The 20,169-nt window shown below is 47.1% G+C and overlaps 1 protein-coding gene across 4 annotated transcripts in view; it reads left to right on the plus strand.

Annotated features, from left to right (window-relative positions):
* Positions 1–20,169, plus strand: part of LOC147115909 (ubl carboxyl-terminal hydrolase 18-like) — a 55,737-nt gene that overhangs the window by 19,567 nt on the left and 16,001 nt on the right. For all 4 annotated transcript variants that reach the window (XM_085990556.1, XM_085990553.1, XM_085990555.1 and 1 more), the window contains 5 exons: positions 1,052–1,148; positions 12,348–12,493; positions 14,317–14,396; positions 15,988–16,137; positions 19,714–19,809. In XM_085990556.1, coding sequence (XP_085846682.1) covers positions 1,052–1,148; positions 12,348–12,493; positions 14,317–14,396; positions 15,988–16,137; positions 19,714–19,809 — 569 coding nt within the window. The remainder of the gene's footprint in view (positions 1–1,051; positions 1,149–12,347; positions 12,494–14,316; positions 14,397–15,987; positions 16,138–19,713; positions 19,810–20,169) is intronic.

Here is a 20,169-nt window from a genome sequence, read left to right on the forward strand (position 1 = left end):
GTACATTATCAAATGAGATATTAAATGAGGCCTTATCTGCCTGCTCAGGTGGATGTAAGAGATTGCATGGTACTATTCCAAATTTCCAGTCTCTACACTGTACCTCAAGCAAGACGAATTAACCGGATTAACTAGTCATTTATTTCATTGCTGTTTGTGGCAATGTACTGTGTTCAAATTGACTGTTGTGTTTGCCTCCATCACAACAGTGACTACAAAAATGTAAACTGCAATTATATAGGGCCCTGGTGAGACCACACCTGGAGTACTGTGTACAGTTTTGGTCTCCTTACCTAAAGAAGGATATACTTACCATAGAGGGAGTGCAACGAAGGTTTGCTAGACTGGCTCCTGGGATGGGGAGGGGATTGTCCTATGAGGAGCGATTGAGTAGACTTGGCCTATAGTCTCTAGAGTTTAGAAGAATGAGAGGTGATCTCATTGAAACATAAAACATTCCTACAGGGTAGGTGCAGGGAGGATGTTTCCCCTGGCTGGGGAGTCTAGAATTAGGGTTCACAGTCTCTGAATAAGGGGTCAGCTATTTAGGACTGAGATGAGGAGAAATTTCTTCACTCAGTGGCGAATCTTGGAATTCTCTACCCCAGAGGGCTGTGGAGGCTCGGTCATTGAGTATATTCAAGACAGAGATCGATAGATTTTTGAATATTAAGGGAACCAAGGGATATGGGGTTAGTGCAGAAAAGTGGAGATGAGGTAGAAGATCAGCCATGATCTTATTGAATGGCGGAGCAGGCTCGAGGGGCCGAATGGCCTACTCCTGCTCCTATTTCTTATGTTCTTATGTAATTAATTGGATGTGAAACGTATTAATGTAAGTTCTCTTTTTTTTTTCCTTTTCTTATTTACTTCCTGAATAGATTAAATAACTCGGGGGAGAATGCCAACATAGTTTGTTGTAAAAGGTGGATTTGACAGCCTGACTGAACTTTAAATGTCATCTGATTAATAGAAGCTTGAAGCAGCATATCATCAAACATAAAGGATATCACAACAAATGTATAATATAACATGAAATGTCTTTTTATAGTATTTGTGGGACTCACCAACACAGGCAACAACTGCTGTGTGAATGCCCTTCTGCAGACCTTGTTTATGACTCCAGAATATAAAAGCTTACTTTTGAGGTAAGTTCTAGCTCAAACAAATCAAGGCTATTTTTATACCACATATTTTAACCTCTACCAGATTTTGCAAATTTAACCATATTTGTGACATACCTTTCATTGTATTGTGTGTGTATATATGGTTAAAAAATATGTTGCGCTAATTTTAGATTCATTTTATTGATATCTGTATTGCTTACTTATTAGAGTAGATACAGTAAAACTATGTTCTCTGGTGAGTGGTCCAGAACAAGAGGACATAGGGGTCGATTTTAACTCGGGTGCGGGGAATTGTCGGGTTCCCCGAATTTGGTGTTTCCCACACGAATTTAAATGGGTGTGTGAGATTGATGCAATTTTAACTCAATTGGCCAATTGATTTCCAACGTGTGGGAACCCTTGGCAAATGAGTATTTCCAGTCAGAAAGTCGCATAATATGACGTCATTATTGCTGCTGCATTTAGGGTCTGCAACAAGCCTTGCTTCTTCTGCAGGCTGCCAACCTTTTGGCATTTGCTGATACACTGAGCTGGAAGCAGAATGGCCAGAGAAAGACCGAGGTCTGCACCCCGTTTTGACGACGTTGCCCTGCAGGCTTTAGTGGAGGGAGCAAGAGCTCACAAGGAGCTGCTCTTCCCTTCATCAGGGAGGAAGATGCCTCCCCAGCAGACAAAGGCTGCGTGGCTGCAAGTGGCAGAGGAGGTCAACTCCTTTATCGGCTACCAGCAGAACTTGGATACAGTGCAGGAAGAGATTTCATGACCTTCAGCACACTGGAAAAGTGAGTATGAAGTTCCCATCACTCTCAATCTGATCTCCATTGCCTCTCCTCACCAGCACTCAGCTTTAGCAATCTCTTCCTCCACATCCCACTTGACACTGACATCCATGCACCCTTACCCATTCCCTCTTTCTCTATGCTCACATTCACCTAACTATTCGACTATGCAGCCCTCACACTCCCTATCACTCTGATGCTATGAAAACAACTGACAACACACAGGGAGGGCCCTTGGTCTTGCCACCTCACTCCATCTTTGTCTCCTTCTAAGCATCTATGCTATGGATTCTCTACACTCACTCCTTCATTCTCATTCAACCTCCACTTGTCTCCCTCATTGCAGGAAAAGCGAGCTCACAATAAAAGAGAACGAGCGAGGGCAGGAGGAGGGCCACCATCAGTAGCCCACCTCACCCCCTGGGAGGAGGCGGTCCTGGAGATCGTAGGACTGGAGGATGAGGCGCAAGTGGGGGGGATGGACAGACGGGAGCATCATACCAAGCTGGTGACAGAATAGTTTTCCATCTCTCTCATTGACATTGCATGAGTCACTGATAATGATTCTGAAGCTATAACAGATGGACCTATGATCATCTGCAATGTGCATGTAACCTTGACCTCACATCTCTAACTCTTTCCCACAGGATCATCGAGAGCCACTGTCCAGGAGGAAGAGCCTAAGCTTCCAGACTCCTCAGAGGAATCTGCAACCTCTGAGGGCGCAGCGTCAGCAGAATTCAGCTAACCCAGCACCAGCGCAGACACTCACACCTCGGTGGGACCTTCGGGACATAGAGTAGTGTTGTCACCTGGTGTATCACAGCTCACAAGTGAGCATCAGCAGATTGTGGAGACAGGGACAGCAGTGGAGAGTGCTAGTCTGAGGGTGTGGTAAACCACTTTTATCGTTCACTATCGTTACTCTATAGTTATCACTGTTGTATTGTTATCACTGTTCTCACTGTTGTATCACTATACGAGGTCGCCTCTTGTCGCGCTGTTATACCTGGGCTGACCACCTCCGACTCCGCCCATGGCTCCACCTACCTGCCCAGGTATAAAGGTAGTCGACTGGCTGGTATTCCTCCTTGTTGGACCCGATCACCCACGAGGGTGGGCTCTGTTATTTAGTCAATAAAAACCTTTAGTTACGTTCCTAACTCGTCGCTTTTTATTGGACGAATTGATAGGTATATCAATTTTATTGACTAAATTTTAAAGATGTCTACTACTGGCCAGCCGGAAGCCCTCCCAGAAGCACAGCCACAGCAGCTTTCAGACACCGGGCTACACCAGCCACACCAGCCGGCTTGGCTGCAAGCCCTCAAACCACCGTACCTGGATCTAAACCCACAGGCAGCAAACTCAGCCCTCAACTTCAAACACTGGCTGGACTGCTTCGAATCCTACCTGGAAGAATCCGGCGTCCCTCAGAGATCCAAACTAAGAGTTCTGAACGCCCAAGCGAGCCCGAGAGTATACGCACTCATCCAGGACACGACTACATACGAGGCCGCTATCAACCTACTGAAACAGCAGTACCGGAGCCCGGTAAATTACATGTACACCAGGCACCTCCTGAGATCCCGCCCGCAACAGCCAGGAGAGTCTGTAGCTGAATTTTTACGGGCGCTAAGAGCACTCGGCAGGAACTGTGACTTTAAAGCGGTGACGGCTGTTGAAAATACGGAAGATAATATCCGCGATGCCTTTGTGAAAGGCCTACGGTCCGACTACTCACGGCAAAGACTGCTTGAAGCTAAAGACCTCGACCTGGACAAAGCTGAAGCCCTCGCTCTCTCCCTAGAGGTGGCCCATCAGGACCAGGAGGCGTTTTCCAGGTACTGCTCGCGACCCTGGGACTCGGGCCCGACCCCTACCGCAATACCCTTCGCAGCGCCGCCCCCGGGACCTACCTCAGCGTCGGCGTCCCGGACCCGACCGGGACCGCCACCCCCGGTACCGGCTCCGACATCGGGCACCCGCGATCGGGCCGCCGGCTGCTTCTTTTGCGGCCAGGAGAAGCACCCGAGGTCGCGCTGCCCAGCCAGGAACTCTACCTGCTCAACCTGCAGGAAGAAAGGCCACTTCTCTAAGGCCTGCAGGAGCGGATCTTCAGAGGCCAGCAGTGCCTCATGCGAACTGTGGGGGCGGCCATCTTCTTTCAAGGCAACTGAGGCCAGCATCCCCACACGTGAGTCATGGGGGCGGCCATCTTTGATCAAGGCAACCGACCCCAATAGTGCCTCATGTGAGTTATGGGGGCAGCCATCTTCTCCGCCATTTTGTCCTACCTCGTGGGAGACACCATTTTACCCACCACGCCCGACTGCCACCGGGCCCCCGGACCCGACGACCGCCTCGCCCGCAGACGACAACGACTCGCTTACCTACACACTAGCCTCCGTCACTCTGGATCAAGCCCGCCCACACCACCTGTCCAAGTCGATGATGGACATCAAAGTAAACGGCCACGCCACGACCTGCCTGTTCGACAGCGGAAGCACGGAGAGCTTCATCCACCCGGACACGGTGAGCCACTACTCCCTCCCTGTCCTGCCAACGCGCAACCGAATCTCGATGGCATCGAGGTCCCACGCCACGGACATTAGCGGCTACTGTGTTGTGACCTTGTCGGTTAAGGGTACGGAGTATAAAAATTTTAAACTCCTCGTCCTCCCCCAGCTCTGCGCTGCCGTCCTACTAGGGCTGGACTTCCAATCCCACCTCCAAAGTGTAACCCTAGCATACGGTGGACCCCTCCCCCCCCACTCACAGTCGACAACCAGCGAATGTTAAACCGCCCACCGCGTAACACCTGCAGCCTATCCACCCTCAAGGTGCCGCCACCTTCCCTGTTCGCTAACCTCACCCCCGACTGCAAACCCGTCGCTACCAAGAGCAGGCGGTACAGCGCTGGGGACAGAGCCTTCATTAGCTCTGAGGTGCGGCGCCTCCTGAAAGAGGGCATTATCGAGGGGAGCAACAGCCCCTGGCGTGCCCAGGTCGTGGTCGTTAAGACCGGCGATAAAAATCGCCTGGTCATCGACTACAGCCAGACCATAAACAGATACACCCAGCTGGACGCATACCCCCTTCCCCGCATATCTGACATGGTCAATCAGATTGCACAATACCGCGTATTCTCGACCATCGACCTTAAGTCGGCCTACCACCAACTCCCTATCCACCCCGAGGACCGCCAGTACACCGCCTTCGAGGCGAATGGGCGCCTATACCACTTCCTTAGGGTCCCCTTCGGTGTCACCAACGGGGTCTCGGTCTTCCAAAGGGAGATGGACCGGATGGTTGACCAGAACGGACTGCAGGCCACATTCCCCTATCTAGATAACGTCACCATCTGCGGCCGCGACCGGCAGGACCATGACGTGAATCTGGAGAAATTCCTCCGTATGGCCCAACGGCTGAACCTCACCTACAATAAGGAGAAATGTGTGTTTAACACCTCGCGCCTTGCCATCCTTGGCTGTGTAGTAGAGAACGGACTCATCGGCCCCGACCCCGAAAGAATGCGCCCCCTCATGGAGCTACCCCTCCCCCACTGCCCTAAGGCACTTAAGAGAACCCTGGGGCTCTTCGCCTACTATGCCCAATGGGTGCCCAATTATGCGGACAAAGCCAGACCCCTCATGAAGTCCACATCCTTCCCCCTCACGGAGGAAGCGTGCGCGGCCTTCTCCCTCATCAAGGGAGACATAGCCAAGGCCACAATGCACGCAGTGGATGAGTCCATCCCCTTCCAAGTGGAGAGCGATGCATCCGACTTCGCCCTAGCCGCTACCCTTAACCAGGAGGGGAGGCCGGTGGCCTTCTTCTCAAGGACCCTACAGGGCCCCGAGATCCGACACTCGTCGGTCGAGAAGGAAGCCCAGGCAATTGTGGAGGCGGTACGGCGCTGGAGGCATTACCTGGCAGGCAAACGATTTACCCTCCTCACCTACCAATGTTCGGTTGCTTTCATGTTTAATAACAAGCTGAGGGGCAAAATCAAGAATGACAAGATCTTGAGGTGGAGAATCGAGCTATCCACCTACGATTATGATATCTTGTACCGGCCAGGTAAGCTGAACGAACCCCCTGATGCTCTTTCACGAATTACATGCGCCAGCGCGCATATTGATAGACTTCAGACCCTCCACAACGACCTCTGCCACCCCGGGGTCACCAGACTTTACCATTTCATTAAGGCCCGCAACCTGACCTACTCCATCGAGGAGGTCAGGACCATGACCAGGAACTGCCAGACCTGCGCCGAGTGCAAACCGCACTTCTATAGGCCGGACAGAGCAAGCCTGATCAAGGCCACCCGCCCCTTCGAGCGCCTGAGCATCGACTTTAAGGGGCCTCTACCGTCATCTGACCGCAATGTGTACTTCCTCAACATCGTTGATGAGTACTCCCGTTTCCCTTTTGCCTTCCCCTGCCCAGACATGACCAGTACCACGGTCATCAAGTGCCTGAACGACCTCTTCGCCTTGTTCGGGTTCCCGAACTATATACATAGTGACCGGGGCTCCTCCTTCATGAGCGAGGAACTCCGTCAGTTCCTACTAGCGAGAGGTATTGCAGCAAGTAGGACCACCAGCTACAACCCCCGAGGGAACGGCCAGGTGGAAAGAGAGAACGCGACGGTATGGAAGGCCGTCCTCTTAGCCTTAAAGTCTAAGGGCCTCCCAACCTCCCGCTGGCAGGAAGTCCTCCCGACAGCGCTGCACTCCATCCGGTCACTACTTTGCATTGCCGTTAACGCCACCCCCCATGAACGAATGTTTGTTTTCCCCAGGAAGTCGACTACGGGAACCACTCTACCAACCTGGCTCACCTCTCCGGGGCCCGTCTTGCTGCGAAAGCACGTGAGGGCCCATAAAACGGACCCCCTGGTCGAGAGGGTGAACCTCCTGCACGCCAACCCCCAGTACGCCTACGTGGCTTACCCAGACGGGCGGGAGGACACTGTCTCCTTACGAGACCTCGCACCCTCGGGCACTCCGGAGACACCACCTTTTACCCCCCCCCCCCCCACCACCCCCCCAATTCCAGCCCAGGTAGACGGCATGCCGGAACCCCACGAGCCTTCGCCGACCACGCAGACACCAGCATTAACACCGGATAACACAGCACCGCCGCTGCGACGATCGGAGAGGCTTACGAGGCCTCCGGACAGACTGACATACCAGAACTGGTAGTACACTTCACCCCGCCGGACTCAAATCTAAACAAGGGGTGAATGTGGTAAACCACTTTTATCGTTCACTATCGTTACTCTATAGTTATCACTGTTGTATTGTTATCACTGTTCTCACTGTTGTATCACTATACGAGGTCGCCTCTTGTCGCGCTGTTATACCTGGGCTGACCACCTCCGACTCCGCCCATGGCTCCACCTACCTGCCCAGGTATAAAGGTAGTCGACTGGCTGGTATTCCTCCTTGTTGGACCCGATCACCCACGAGGGTGGGCTCTGTTATTTAGTCAATAAAAACCTTTAGTTACGTTCCTAACTCGTCGCTTTTTATTGGACGAATTGATAGGTATATCAGAGGGCACAGGACTTTGCCAGCTCGGCTCAGCTGCATGTCTACCCTCTGCCTCTGGGTCCATCCATAAGATCAGCGGGGCTGGAACTCCAAGGAACAGATGCAGGAGTCTCTGGCAGGTTTGTCTCCAGGGTCGATGTGAGTGTGGAGTGAATGGAGGAGTCCATAGCGATCATGAGCAGAGCCTTTGTGGAGTCATTGGCGCATGAACGCAGCACCATGGAAAGGATGGCAACCTCCATGGAGGAGATAAGTCGCCAGGGTATGGAAAACATGGTGAATGCTCATAATAGAATGACATCTCTTGAGGAGCGATGGGCATCTATTGAACAGAGAAACCAGACCTTCATGGAAGTCCTTCTGAGTAGGACTGCCAGTGCAGATACGGGTCCCCATGGCCCCCTGATGTGCAGCAAGGTGCTCTCAAGCCACTTCCAAGCGCTAGCCCCTTCTGGCCTGTGCAGCTTCAGGTGGGTGAGCAGCAGCCTGGCGCTGCTGTTGTTCCTGGTTCTGCTGGTGCCGCGGCTGGTGTTCGAGCTCATCTAATGCCCAGAAGGGAAGGAAGTAAACGGCTCCCATGCTTCTGGTATATGCCTCCGTTGAGGAAGCGCTGAGTGAAGGTGGCGAGCGGGGTTTCCCAGGAGGTTACACTGGAGATGTGTGTGTGAGGCTCCAACCTTCCATAGGTGTGGTTAAGCCTGGTAAAAGTTGCCCCAGGCCTGAAACAACAAAGTCCTGCCACCTGCAAATGATGACTGATCAAATCTCCTCTTTAATGGTTGACCTGCAGCTGATATTCAGCAAACCAATAGTGCTCACGCCAGGTTTCACAGGCATGATCCCCACCAGGCGTGTTTTACGTGGGAAAAGGCTTTAAAATGCAAGGGCCTGTTAAAATGGGATTATAAAGGCCAATTATTGCTGATTAAGGGCCTTAAAGACAGGCGGGACTGATTCGGGACCATCAGTCACGCCTGGGTTAAAATGGCTCAGGGTCGGGAACCAGGCGGGGGGGTCCCGACCCCCAGTTTTCGCGATTTTTAACCCCCCCCCCCCCCCCGCACGCATCAAAGCCCGCCTCACGGCTGAGTTAAAATCGACCCCATAATCTTTACATAATTTTTAGGAATTAAATCCTAAAATCGGGAAGCACTTTTTTTTACACAGAGGCTAGTGCAAAGTTTAAACTCTCTCTCCCTCCCTCCCTCCCTCCCTCCCCACCCACCCCCCCCCTCCCCCCCAAAAGGCTGTAGACACTGAGTCAAATTACATTTTCAAGTTTGAGATTGGTAGATTTTTATTAGGTAAGGGTGTCAAGGGATACAAAACAAAGGCAGGTAAATGGAGTTGAAGTACAGTTCAGCCATAAAATGGGGTGTTTACTGATTCATTCATGTATTGTGTGTTACTTCTAGGTCAGCTTCATTGATGACTTAGTTCCAAAAATATATATTGATGCTAAGGTCAACGGAGACCACTCACTCCAGTTTTACTAGCTGCTGGGCAGCAGTGCCACCTACTGGCAGTCCATGCAAAGAAAACAATACTGGCGTTTTCAGTGACCTGTCACTTTCTGATTCGTTTGAGTTACAGATTTCTACCTAATAGGTTAAGATGAAAATCTGTGTGCACTATTCCATTAATTATAGAACATATTAATGAATCAAATGTTTAATTTCATTCTTAAGTTGTACTCACTATTTATTTGAAGCAGCAATGTTTTTTTTATAACTGGGAGGGGAATGGCCTAATGTGATGAATAGTGTGGTGATATAAAAACAGTTCCCACAATAGCTCAGTTGGCAAACATGCCACCTAGCACCGCCTAATACAGACCAGGAATGTCCAAGATTTGATTCCCAGTTTCTGCTGAGGTAGCCAATCTGAATTGGGCTATAGTAGAGGTACTACAGTTCACTCCCTCAGCACCGCACTGGAGTGTCAGCCTAGATTTTTGTGCTCAAGTCTCTGGAGTGGGACTTGAACCCACAGCCTTCTGAGTCAGAGGTGAGGATGCTACCCACTGAGCCACGGCTGACACTCGAGGAAAGCTGGTGCAGTCGGTAAGACTCTCTGGGACCTAAGTTTGAATCTGAACCGGACTGACGGGATGAAAATCTCCACTGCCATCTGACTAAGACGTGGGTTTGGGCAGTGCCAGCCCGGCTCCTCGTGGGCAGGGCTCGCAGCAGAAAATTTGCACTAAATTGTCAATTTGGCTCAGGTAGACCTGTAAAAACAGGAGGGTAGATTATTATCTAAATGGCAATAGATTGGGAGATGGGGAAGTGCAGAGGGACCTGGGTGTTCTTGTGCACCAGTCACTGAAGGAGAGCATGCAGGTGCAACAGGCGATTAAGAAGGCAAATGGTATGTTGGCCTTCATATCAAGGGGGTTCGAGTATAGGAATAGGGATACCTTACTACAGCTGTACAAGGTGCTGGTGAGACCGCATCTGGAGTATTGTGTACAGTTTTGGTCGCCCCATCTGCGGAAGGATGTTCTTGCCATGGAAAGAGTGCAGCGGCGATTCACCAGGCTGATACCTGGAATGGCGGGAATGACCTACGAGGAGAGATTGAATAGTTTGGGCTTGTACTCACTGGAGTTTAGAAGATTGAGAGGGGATCTCATCGAAACATATAAAATTATGGCAGGCCTGGACAGGCTGAATTCAGAGAGAATGTTTCCAATGGCAGGGGAGCACAGAACCAGGGGCCACAGTCTAAAAATAGCGGGCAAATCATTTAAAACAGAGATGAGGAAGAATTTCTTCACTCAAAGAGTGGTGAGCCTGTGGAATTCCCTGCCACAGAGGGCTGTGAAGGCTAATTCAATAAATATTTTCAAGAGAGAATTGGATATATTTCTGAAGGCTAAGGGGATTAAGGGTTACGGAGAAAAGGCGGGGACGGGGTACTGAACTGGTAAGATCAGCTAAGATCTCAGATGAAGATCAGCCATGATCTCATTGAATGGCGGAGTAGGCTCGAAGGGCCGAATGGCCTACTCCTGTTCCTATCTCTATGTTTCTATGTTTCTATGATAGTTGGTCACCTGGAGTTGGGGCAATGTAGAGGGAGCTTGACTGCGCATCTAACCGTGCAGTTCCTGGTCTGGGAGCACTGGGCTACCACATTGGTTAACTGAAGTAGGAACGCTCCCTTCCCCAGCACTGGCATTCGTCAGCCATGAGCATAAAACTCACCAAAGAAAATCCATTAATCAGCTATGGGTCATTGCATAGCCTGTGAGCTGTATTGAGCAGGTCAAAGTACTTTAGACTAGTATGTCAAGAGAAAGAATGGTAAGAGTGAAATGCAGGCCCATTAAAGACAGATGCAGGCGAGACTATAATGGACAATAAGGAAATGGCAGACTTGTTAAATGAATCATTTTCACAATAGAGGAAGAGGAGAAAAAAGTAGTAGTGAAGGGAGCCTAAAAATAAGTCCATGGGAAGAACTTTGTGCATTTAATATAAGTTTTTTAACATGGCATTGGAGTACAGGATGGGAGCAAATCTCCAGGACTTGATGGTATGGCACCCAAGAGTATTAAAATAAATAGTGAGGAAATTGCAAATTCTCTCCAATACTCAAGAAGGGAGGGAAGAATAAACCAAGAAACTACTTAGTTTAAAATCAGTTGCTGGAGGTTATTGGAATCTACTGAAACCCAGGCAGAGAGGACCTGCGGGAAGGAGGGAGGAGGACAGTAGGAGTGTGCGTGCGTGCGTGCGTGCTAGGCCAATGTAGCAGAGCCTGGTCTCCAATCGTCTTGGATCCCCTTGCCATTGGACCAAGACCTTGCTCTGTCAAGCCCGTGTGGTAGCTGGTGTGCAGTGGCCATCCCACGATAAAATAATTCACGCACAGGCATCTTCCACCCTTTAAAATGAAGTTCAGGACCCTCATAGACAACCCCAAGGTCAACCCAAGCACCCCACCCACCCGCCCGGCCCTTCAACCACCGTCTGCCCCACCCGTGACAGAGACTGTAGGTCCCGCATTGGACTCATCAGTCACCTGAGAACTCCTTTTTAGTGTGGAAGCAAATCATCCTCGGTTCCGAGGGACTGCCTAAGAAGAAGAAGACTACAGTTGCCCTCAGACCCCTTGACCGAGGGAGGAAAAATCATCCAAGCCTCCTGTTCCTGATTGCATTGTTGGAATGGGCATGTGTGTGGATGTTGGGTGGCCAGAGGATCGGGCTCAGCTGTGATGTACCTTGCGGTCAATATCTGGGCTCATACAAGAAAGGCCAGTTGGGCAAGGTACCAGAGGGCAAGCTGGTATCTGTGCAACGGTACCACGGCAAGATTTATGCCCTTGAGTAGAGGACGGGAAGAAATTGGAGAGTGGGAAATGAATTGATTGGCAGGATGGGGTTTACGTGCTCGATCCCCCGCATGATGTGTACCCTAATTAAACTGCCATTGAGTAGCACAGAACAGAAGCAAAGTACATCCACAAAGGGAAGAAAAAGAAATTGAAAGGCTAATTACTCACAGTTGCACTTATGTAGCACCTAGCAGCTGTAAAGAGACTGCTGTAGTCCTGGAACTAAGTCTTCATCTTGTCTATTGCCCAGGAAAGTGCTTGAAAGTGAGAGGAAATTAAAATATGAAACAACAGAAACTATTTGCTGTGTAATGTCTCGAGGCTTCGAGCTAAACTTCTTTGGGATTGTGTCTAGTTACACTTTATGATCCAACAGAAAGTCTTTTTGTACTGAGACAGAATAGGCCATGGCTGAGTTGAATGCTACACTCTTCACCAAAGACATGGCCACTCAGTTTTATCTTTTTGTTCATCCATATTCATTACATTGAACATAATTCCATTGTGTTAGCTTTTCTTTTGTTCCCTTGATATAGGTGTCAACAAAAAGGTGTTCTGAAAAAAGGCAATAACCACATCCCATATCATCTTTACAAAGTGTTCCAGTATCTGCAGGACACCACCCAGAGATCTGTGACACCTGTAAAATTTATTCAGTGTTTGATGTTAAACCACATTACTGGTAAGTATACTACCAGCTTCAGTTTGATTATTTAACTTGACTTTACCTGTTGAACAAAGAATCTGTAAAAATCTGATGAGGTCAGTTTAATATCTGAAAATAAATGAGATAATTCAAGTTAATCAGTTAATACATTTGTATCAATGTTTTATTCGGAATAATGTCTTAGAAGGCCACTACAGCATGTTGCTGTACTAATTCCCCTCTACCACCTTAAACATTCACTCCTTCCACCACCGGTGTACCATGGCTGCAGTGTGTACCATCTACAAGATGCACTGCAGCAACTCGCCAAGGCTTCTCCGACAGCACCTCGCAAACCCGCAACCTCGACCGCTTAGAAGGTCAAGGGCAATAGGAGCATGGGAACACCATCATCTCCAAGTTCCCCTCCAAGTCACACATCATCCTGACTTGGAAATATATCGCCGTTCCTTCATCGTTGCTGAGTCAAAATCCTGGAACTCCCTCCCTAACAGCACTGTGGAGTACCTTCACCACACTGACTGCAGCGGTTCAAGAAAGCGGCTCACCACCACCTTCTCAAAGGCAATTAGGGATGGGCAATAAATGCTGGCCTTGTCAGCGACGCCCACATCCCAGGAACGAATAAAAAAAATGTTGCATTGTAGCACCATAGGGCATGTTAATAGCACCATTCCCCCTGCCACCCCCCCCCCCCCCCCCCCCCCCAATCATTCCCCACCACCACAATTCCCCATCTGGTGATTTCCTAACTTCAGCCTATCATCTCTGTTCATCAACAACAACAACTACTTACAATTATATAGCGCCTTTAACGTAGTAAATCATCCCTGAGGCACGTCATAGGAGCGTTATCAAACAAAATTTGACACTGAGCAACATGAGCTATTAGGACCGATGACCAAAAGCTTGGTCAAAGAGGTAGGTTTTAAGAAGCATCTTAAAGGAGGAGAGAGATTTTCATCCTTTACTTATGTCCCTCAGCACATTACTCTCCAGTTTGCAGGTTGGGCAAACCTTGCCCTGAGAAGGTCTTCGAGAATTTGACATTCCCTTGGCTTCTGATTTCCCACCCACCCAAGTAAAGGCCATTTTCACTGGGCAATGCCTCCCCTTGATGGCCTGAAACCATGTGCTACCTTTCCATGGCTCATTGCATTGATACACTAATGTGCTGCACCACCAAACTATCACCATCCTCGTTCATACTTTTAACTGGAGTGGAGCATCATGTATTCACTGAATAAAGAATTATGTGCAGAATCTCTGCTCCCAGGCTGCCACTGCCTAACCATTTTTTTTAAAAGCACGAGAGTAATGAATGACTGAGAAGTCATCGCAAATGTACAGATAATCCTTTCTAGCTTCTGTAGGAATTTAGATATCTACAGATTATCTTTAATGTACAATATTCATAGGTTTAAATGATACTGGGTGGTATTGTTTACTACGGTTGAAAACATTGAGGAAAAAACTTGGCACAATGCAAATCTGCATCAAGAAGTGGGGTTAAAAACCGTTAGCAAATAACATGTGCACCACTTTGAACAATATTCTCTCCTCCAAGGATTATGTTATGGAACTAGTAGGCAAGATATCAGCATTTTTAAAAAAAGGTTTGACTGAATCTGTTTAACTGCACCCAATCTGCCTTACAGAAAAGACAGCAATTCCAGTATGCAATGCAAATCCTTAGACTTACTGCTAGGTTAAACTCTTAAAGTTTGCCGTCATTTTTATAGGATATAGTAATTTTCATAGGGTGTAGTCATATTTTTGCAATGAATGTACAGTATTCCCAAATGTGTAAGGCATTTTATTTCTTCATTTATTTTAAGTGGGGATTCAGCTGGATGCTGAAGAGATATTTCGTTCCTTCTTCAGTCTATTTCGAGATCAGCTGAAGGAGACAGAGTTTGTAAGTACTGAAGAAATGAAATCCTTTTATTATTCTATCAGACCATAGGCCTGTATAAAGTTGCATGTTTGAACAGGTTATAAATTTGTACTAAGTTGTATGGGGTGATCAAATAAAACAAATCTAGAGATGTTCACTCTTTTTTTCTTAAGTTTCCTCTGCTTTTGTAAAGGGACTGGATCTTGCTAGAGTGCAGTTCCACAGGTACTAGACAGTCCACCAGTCACCATTGACCAGAAACTTAACTGGACCAGCCACATAAATACTGTGGCAACAAGAACAGGTGAGAGGCTAGGTATTCTGCGGCGAGTGTCTCACCTCCTGACTCCCCAAAGCCTTTCCACCATCTACAAGGCACGAGTCAGGGGTGTGATGGAATACTCTCCACTTGTCTGGATGAGTGCAGCTCCAACAACACACAAGAAGCTCGACACCATCCAGGACAAAGGACAAAGCAGCCCACTTGATTGGCACCCCATCCACCACCTTAAACATTCACTCCCTCCACCACCGGTGTACTGTGGCTGCAGTGTGTACCATCTCCAAGATGCACTGCAGCAACTCGCCAAGGCTTCTTCGGCAGCACCTACCAAACCCGCGACCTCTTCCACCTGGAAGGTCAAGGGCAGCAGGTGCATGGGAACACCACCACCTCTAAGTTTCCAATCCTATCCTCACCTCCGGTCCAGACTCGTGCCTTTTCAAACAGGTTTCACTGGATAGTGATTAGGAGTGGAAGCCTGGCTAACTCTCCCCCTCTGTAGCTTGGTCATTGAGCTCAATTATAGCACCCCCTCCCTCCCCCCTCAACTACTTTTCCACTCTTGGTTCCTTGAGATAATGACTATTCTTCATATCTCTCCACCGTCTACACCTCATCAGAGAAAGGTTTTGTTTATCCATCAAGGCCTCTTAACTGAGGGTTAATATCCTTCTAATCAGTAAGTATGTTATTAGATGATGTTGCAAGCAATGAATCATTGCAAAGAGAAGGCAAAAATCTCTAGTTTGTGAGTGGGGGAGGAGCATTTACAATGTGTATATGTGCAAAGACATAAATGCAACCAGAATAAAGTGATGTAATCATGTTGCTTGATTACAAACTCTTATTTTTTTACATTTTACATAGAGCAAAAGGTGTGCTGTACTATGGAATGGATTATAAGGCTATAATACAATTGATAGTTTCTGGTGGCATCGTAAACCATGAAAGTAAAGAGTTATTTCATATAATACTAGATGCTCTCCTGTGGTAGGATAGGACTGTTCTACCATGTAATGTTCACTTAACCGGAGTGAATGCAGAGAGTATATATAAAAATGGCTTTTGTATTTTCAGTTTCTATTTGCTCAGCAGACGTTCACTGAAGTGGAGTCAACTGTATCAGATATAGGCAGTTACTAGTTATTACTTGGTGTATTCTAAAATATATCAATCCCTGTGTGATCCCAAAAGCTAACAATAAAATGACACTTTATGATCTGCAGAAGCCAGGTAAAAGGAGGCACCAAGTTTGCAATGGTGCCAGGAGAGAATTGAAAAGCGAAACCTATTAATACTGTGCTACGTTTTATATTTGTTTTTCTACAGATCAGCGATATTAAAAATCTTTACATCATAACCACCGAGGAATATACAAAATGTTTAAAATGCAAACAAGATTTCAAGCAGGATGCATACATGCTGACTATTCCTCTTTCTCTTTACAACCCTTCATCAGGGGAACTTTTTAAGTGTATAGTAAGTGTTACTTTCTAAATCCCATTTTGATTCATGATGTCATGTATTAATAGTAGATCTTTAATAGTCTCTGAAGTGTCATTCATAAAAATAAACTTTTCTTCTTAATGGAGTCTGGTATGGATTTAGCCCCTTGTGGAACCTGACACAAAACCCTTCATGGTTTGATTTGCTAACTGAAATTGGAAAAAAATTCTATTCTCGGTCTTGATTGGGTTTTTTGTGGAACATGGTTTTCCCAGGCTTTGACATTTCCAGGAAATTGTTCAGTAACCAAGTATTGTTACAAATGGTGGTATTATCGATGGCTGAATTTAGCTAATTATTTTAATGAATTCCGAAATCGAGACATTAGGAATGATTATATTGATTTCAAAATCAGTATTTACACAATCCACATTTTGTGGTAAAGTTTAAATGCACTTTTGCACACTTTCTGGCAAAGGTAAATCGTATAAGGGCAATCACATATTTTATACAAATGTTAGGAAACAGCCAGTTATCTCACAAAATGTGAAACCCTTCTCTCTCAATTATTGATTTCCCCAAAAAGCAAAGAAAGAACTTCTTGTTGAGCTTTAATAACATTGACAGCCCAAAGGGGTCAGTAATAGGCATTCTGCCCTATTGTTGATCCCTGTATCTGTACATAACCTATATTAAGTAAAGTTTTGACTTGGAAACTTGCATCACTTTTTGTATATGAAATTAAAATGCTAATGTTGACTTTTGTCTCTTTCTGTCACACAATCTGCCTTTGACAAATCTGTGCTGGCTTTCCTTAATTAATCCACACTTGTTCAAGTGACTGTTAATTTTGTCCCTGATTATCGTTTCTAAAAGCTTCCCCACCACCGAGGTTAAACTAACTGGTCTGTAGTTGCTGGGTTTATCCTTGCACCCCTTTTTTGAACAAGGGTGTAACATTTTCAATTCTCCAGTCCTCTGCCACCACCCCTATATCTAAGGAGGATTAGAAGTTTATGGCCAGGGGCTCTGCAATTTCCACCTTTACTTTCCTCAGCATCCTAGGATGCATCCCATCCATTCCTGGTGAGTTATCTACTTTAAGTACAGCCAGCCTTTCTAGTACCTCTATCAATTTTTATCCCATCCAGTATCTCAACTACCTTCTCTTTCACTATGATTTTGGCAGCAGCATCTTCCTTGGTGAAGACAGATACAAAGTACTCATTTAGTACCTCAGCCATGCCCTCTGCCTCCATGTGTAGGTCTCCCTTTTGGTCCCTAATCGGCCTCACCCCTCCTCTTACTACCTGTTTACTATTTATATGCCTATAGAAGACTTTTGGATTCCCTTTTATGTTAGCTGCCGTTCTATTCTCATACCCTCTCTTTGCCCCTCTTATCTCCTTTTTCACTTCCCCTCTGAACTTTCTATATTCAGCCTGGAACTTTATTGAAAGCTTTCTAGAACTTCAAATATACAATATCTATAAGTGGCTTTCCAATGTCCACTTGAGAGGTCACTTCCTCAAAAAAGTCAAGGGTGTTGCTTAGACAGGATCTGTCCCTTTTAAAATAGTGTTAGCTGCTACTTACTAGTTATTTTCATATAAAAAATCCTCGACTTCTTCCTAATGGTCAATTCCATTATTTTACCAGTTACCAATGTGAGACTAACAGGTCTGCAAGTTACCCAGATTTGTTTTATCACCTTTCTTGACGACAGGTGCCCTGCGGATTTGTTTCCACACCAGTCAGACCTCCCCTGTATTCACAGATTCCCTTATAATGATGATCTGCTTTTGTAGTTTTGTACAGCAGCTAAATATAAAACCTACAAGTTTCAGTATCCTTTTCAACCTCTCCAAATAAATGAAAACAATCAACATCTGAAAGGCACCTGATAGATGTACTGTGACTGAAAACAATGCAATCCTTCATTTCCAACACAGGTAGCCACTTGCAGGTTTTTTTTCAGTTTGAACTTTGCCCACTGATACAGAAGCAGCAGACTGAGTATGTAGGGTAAAAACTGAATGTAGTATTGGCAGGATATTTTCATGAAACAGGAGTAAAATAGATTGGATTTGCCTTGTTTGACATATAAATCGGTGCTGTTTCTGTACACTCCAGGAGGTAATCAGCAACTGGGACTTGTGGAGTGAGATCTCACTAGGAATCTGCGCTACTTCAGCTAGTTAAACAGAATGGGCTAGAAATTCAGTGGGCTTTGCGCCCAGTTGCTGCCCAAATAGGGTTTCTGCCCCAGTGTAAGAGGGTGCGCTGATATTCAGCGCTGCGGTAATGGCGGCGGTAGCCGGTAGCGCTGCGCCGACACCGATGACGTCATCGGTGTGCGCAGTGCCCCGGTTCCGCCCCGCTTCCGGCCCAAACCCCATATTTAGTTGCGGCCGCCTCTTCTGCAGCGGCCGCAAACAGCGATTGAAAAACGGGGCCGTACTGCTGCGCTACTGGGGCGCTTTAAGGTGGAGGTGCGGCCGGCCGCTTTTTCGGCGGCCGCCTGCCCGCACCTCCTTCCCCGGCCTCCTCCACCCCGCCCCCCCCCCCCCCCGCGGCATTGCCGGCTGCTTTCCGCGAGCCCGGCACTTCTCCGTGGTGCCGGGCTCATTTGCCGGCACAATCCAGCGGCGAACTCGCTGTTGCAGGCACCTCCCCCTTAAGAGAAGGAGGAGGCCTGCAGTACCGCAGCCTGCCGCTCCGCAGCGGGTGGCGCAGCGGGGCCTACAGCGCAGAAATTCAGTTTCAGCACCCCAAACGGGGGCGGGCACACCCTGGAATAGCGCCCGGTTCCGACTTGGGGCGCAAAAGCCGAATATCTGACGGGCGCACCTGGCTCCGCGCGCAGCGCTAACTTTTGGGCGTTAGCCTGCTGGCGGGCCTTAACTGAATTTCTAGGCCAATATCCCTGAGAGAATATTAATTTAGATTGTTTCCTCTTTAGTTATCAGTGATGGTTATTTGTTTCCACACATACACATGCGAAGGTCAAATTTCCTATAGGTCAAGATCTGGTTTTCAAAGATAAACTCTTTTGAAAATAAGCTAAAGAATAACTTTAAACAGTACTGTGGTACAATGACATGATTTTTTTTTAAAGAATACCATGTGTGCCAAGAAGCAGATGCAGAGTCAAAACATGTTATGAGGGATTTAGCCACGTTTTGATAAATCCAGAACTGAACAGGGAGAAAATAAGGTCGTGCTCGGGCGCCAGAGTTGTTCCACTTGCTGCTGATGATAAATGCTTTCAACACCTTAACTTAATAACTAGTGCCTTCAAATCATGAGACAAATGTATGAGGGGAAAAATGGACTAAAAATAGAACTTTTGATCTCAGGCTATAATGTTAGAAGTTTCTGGGCTTAACTATCAAAAGCCCCAACTGTCTGGTCTGATTTCAAACCAGCTAGAGAAGTGGTAATATTTGGGAATGTAAGTTAGATCATTCACTTTGGGAATGTAGAATGTAGGCCATTGTCTCCTTCATCCATAATATTTTTGAAATTAGATTTCCTTAATGTACCATCCAAAATGAATAAACTTTTTTCTGGTTTAACATTGAATACTTTTATTTTATATTTAAACAGGAAAATTCCCTTGATGCCTTCTTTCAACCCCAACAGTTAGATGCTGGTAACAAGTGTTACTGTGACCAATGTGGAGAAAAGACAACAACAATACAGGCAAGTACTGACCTACCAAATCAGATTTGAAGATTTTCCATTCTTGTGTCAAATAGTCAATATGGTATTTGTCACTTCTGTATTACAGAAGTAATAATCATAGAAATTTACAGCATAGAAGGCCATTCAGCCCATCTTGTCCGTGCCAGCCGACAAAGACGTATCGACCCTAACCCCACTTTCCAGCACTTGGTCTGTAGCCTTGTAGGTTATGGCACTTCAAGTGCATATCCAAGTACTTTTTAAATGTGATGAGCGTTTCTGCCTCTACCACCCTTTCAGGCAGTGAATTCCAGACCCCCACCACCCCTTGAGTGAAACAATTTCTCTTCAAATCCCCTCTAAACCTCTGACCAATTA

The sequence above is a fragment of the Somniosus microcephalus genome, chromosome 6, assembly GCF_052327205.1.
Source record: "Somniosus microcephalus isolate GS21.2 chromosome 6, FLI_Smic_1.0, whole genome shotgun sequence".
Classification (NCBI taxonomy): Eukaryota; Metazoa; Chordata; class Chondrichthyes; order Squaliformes; family Somniosidae; genus Somniosus; species Somniosus microcephalus.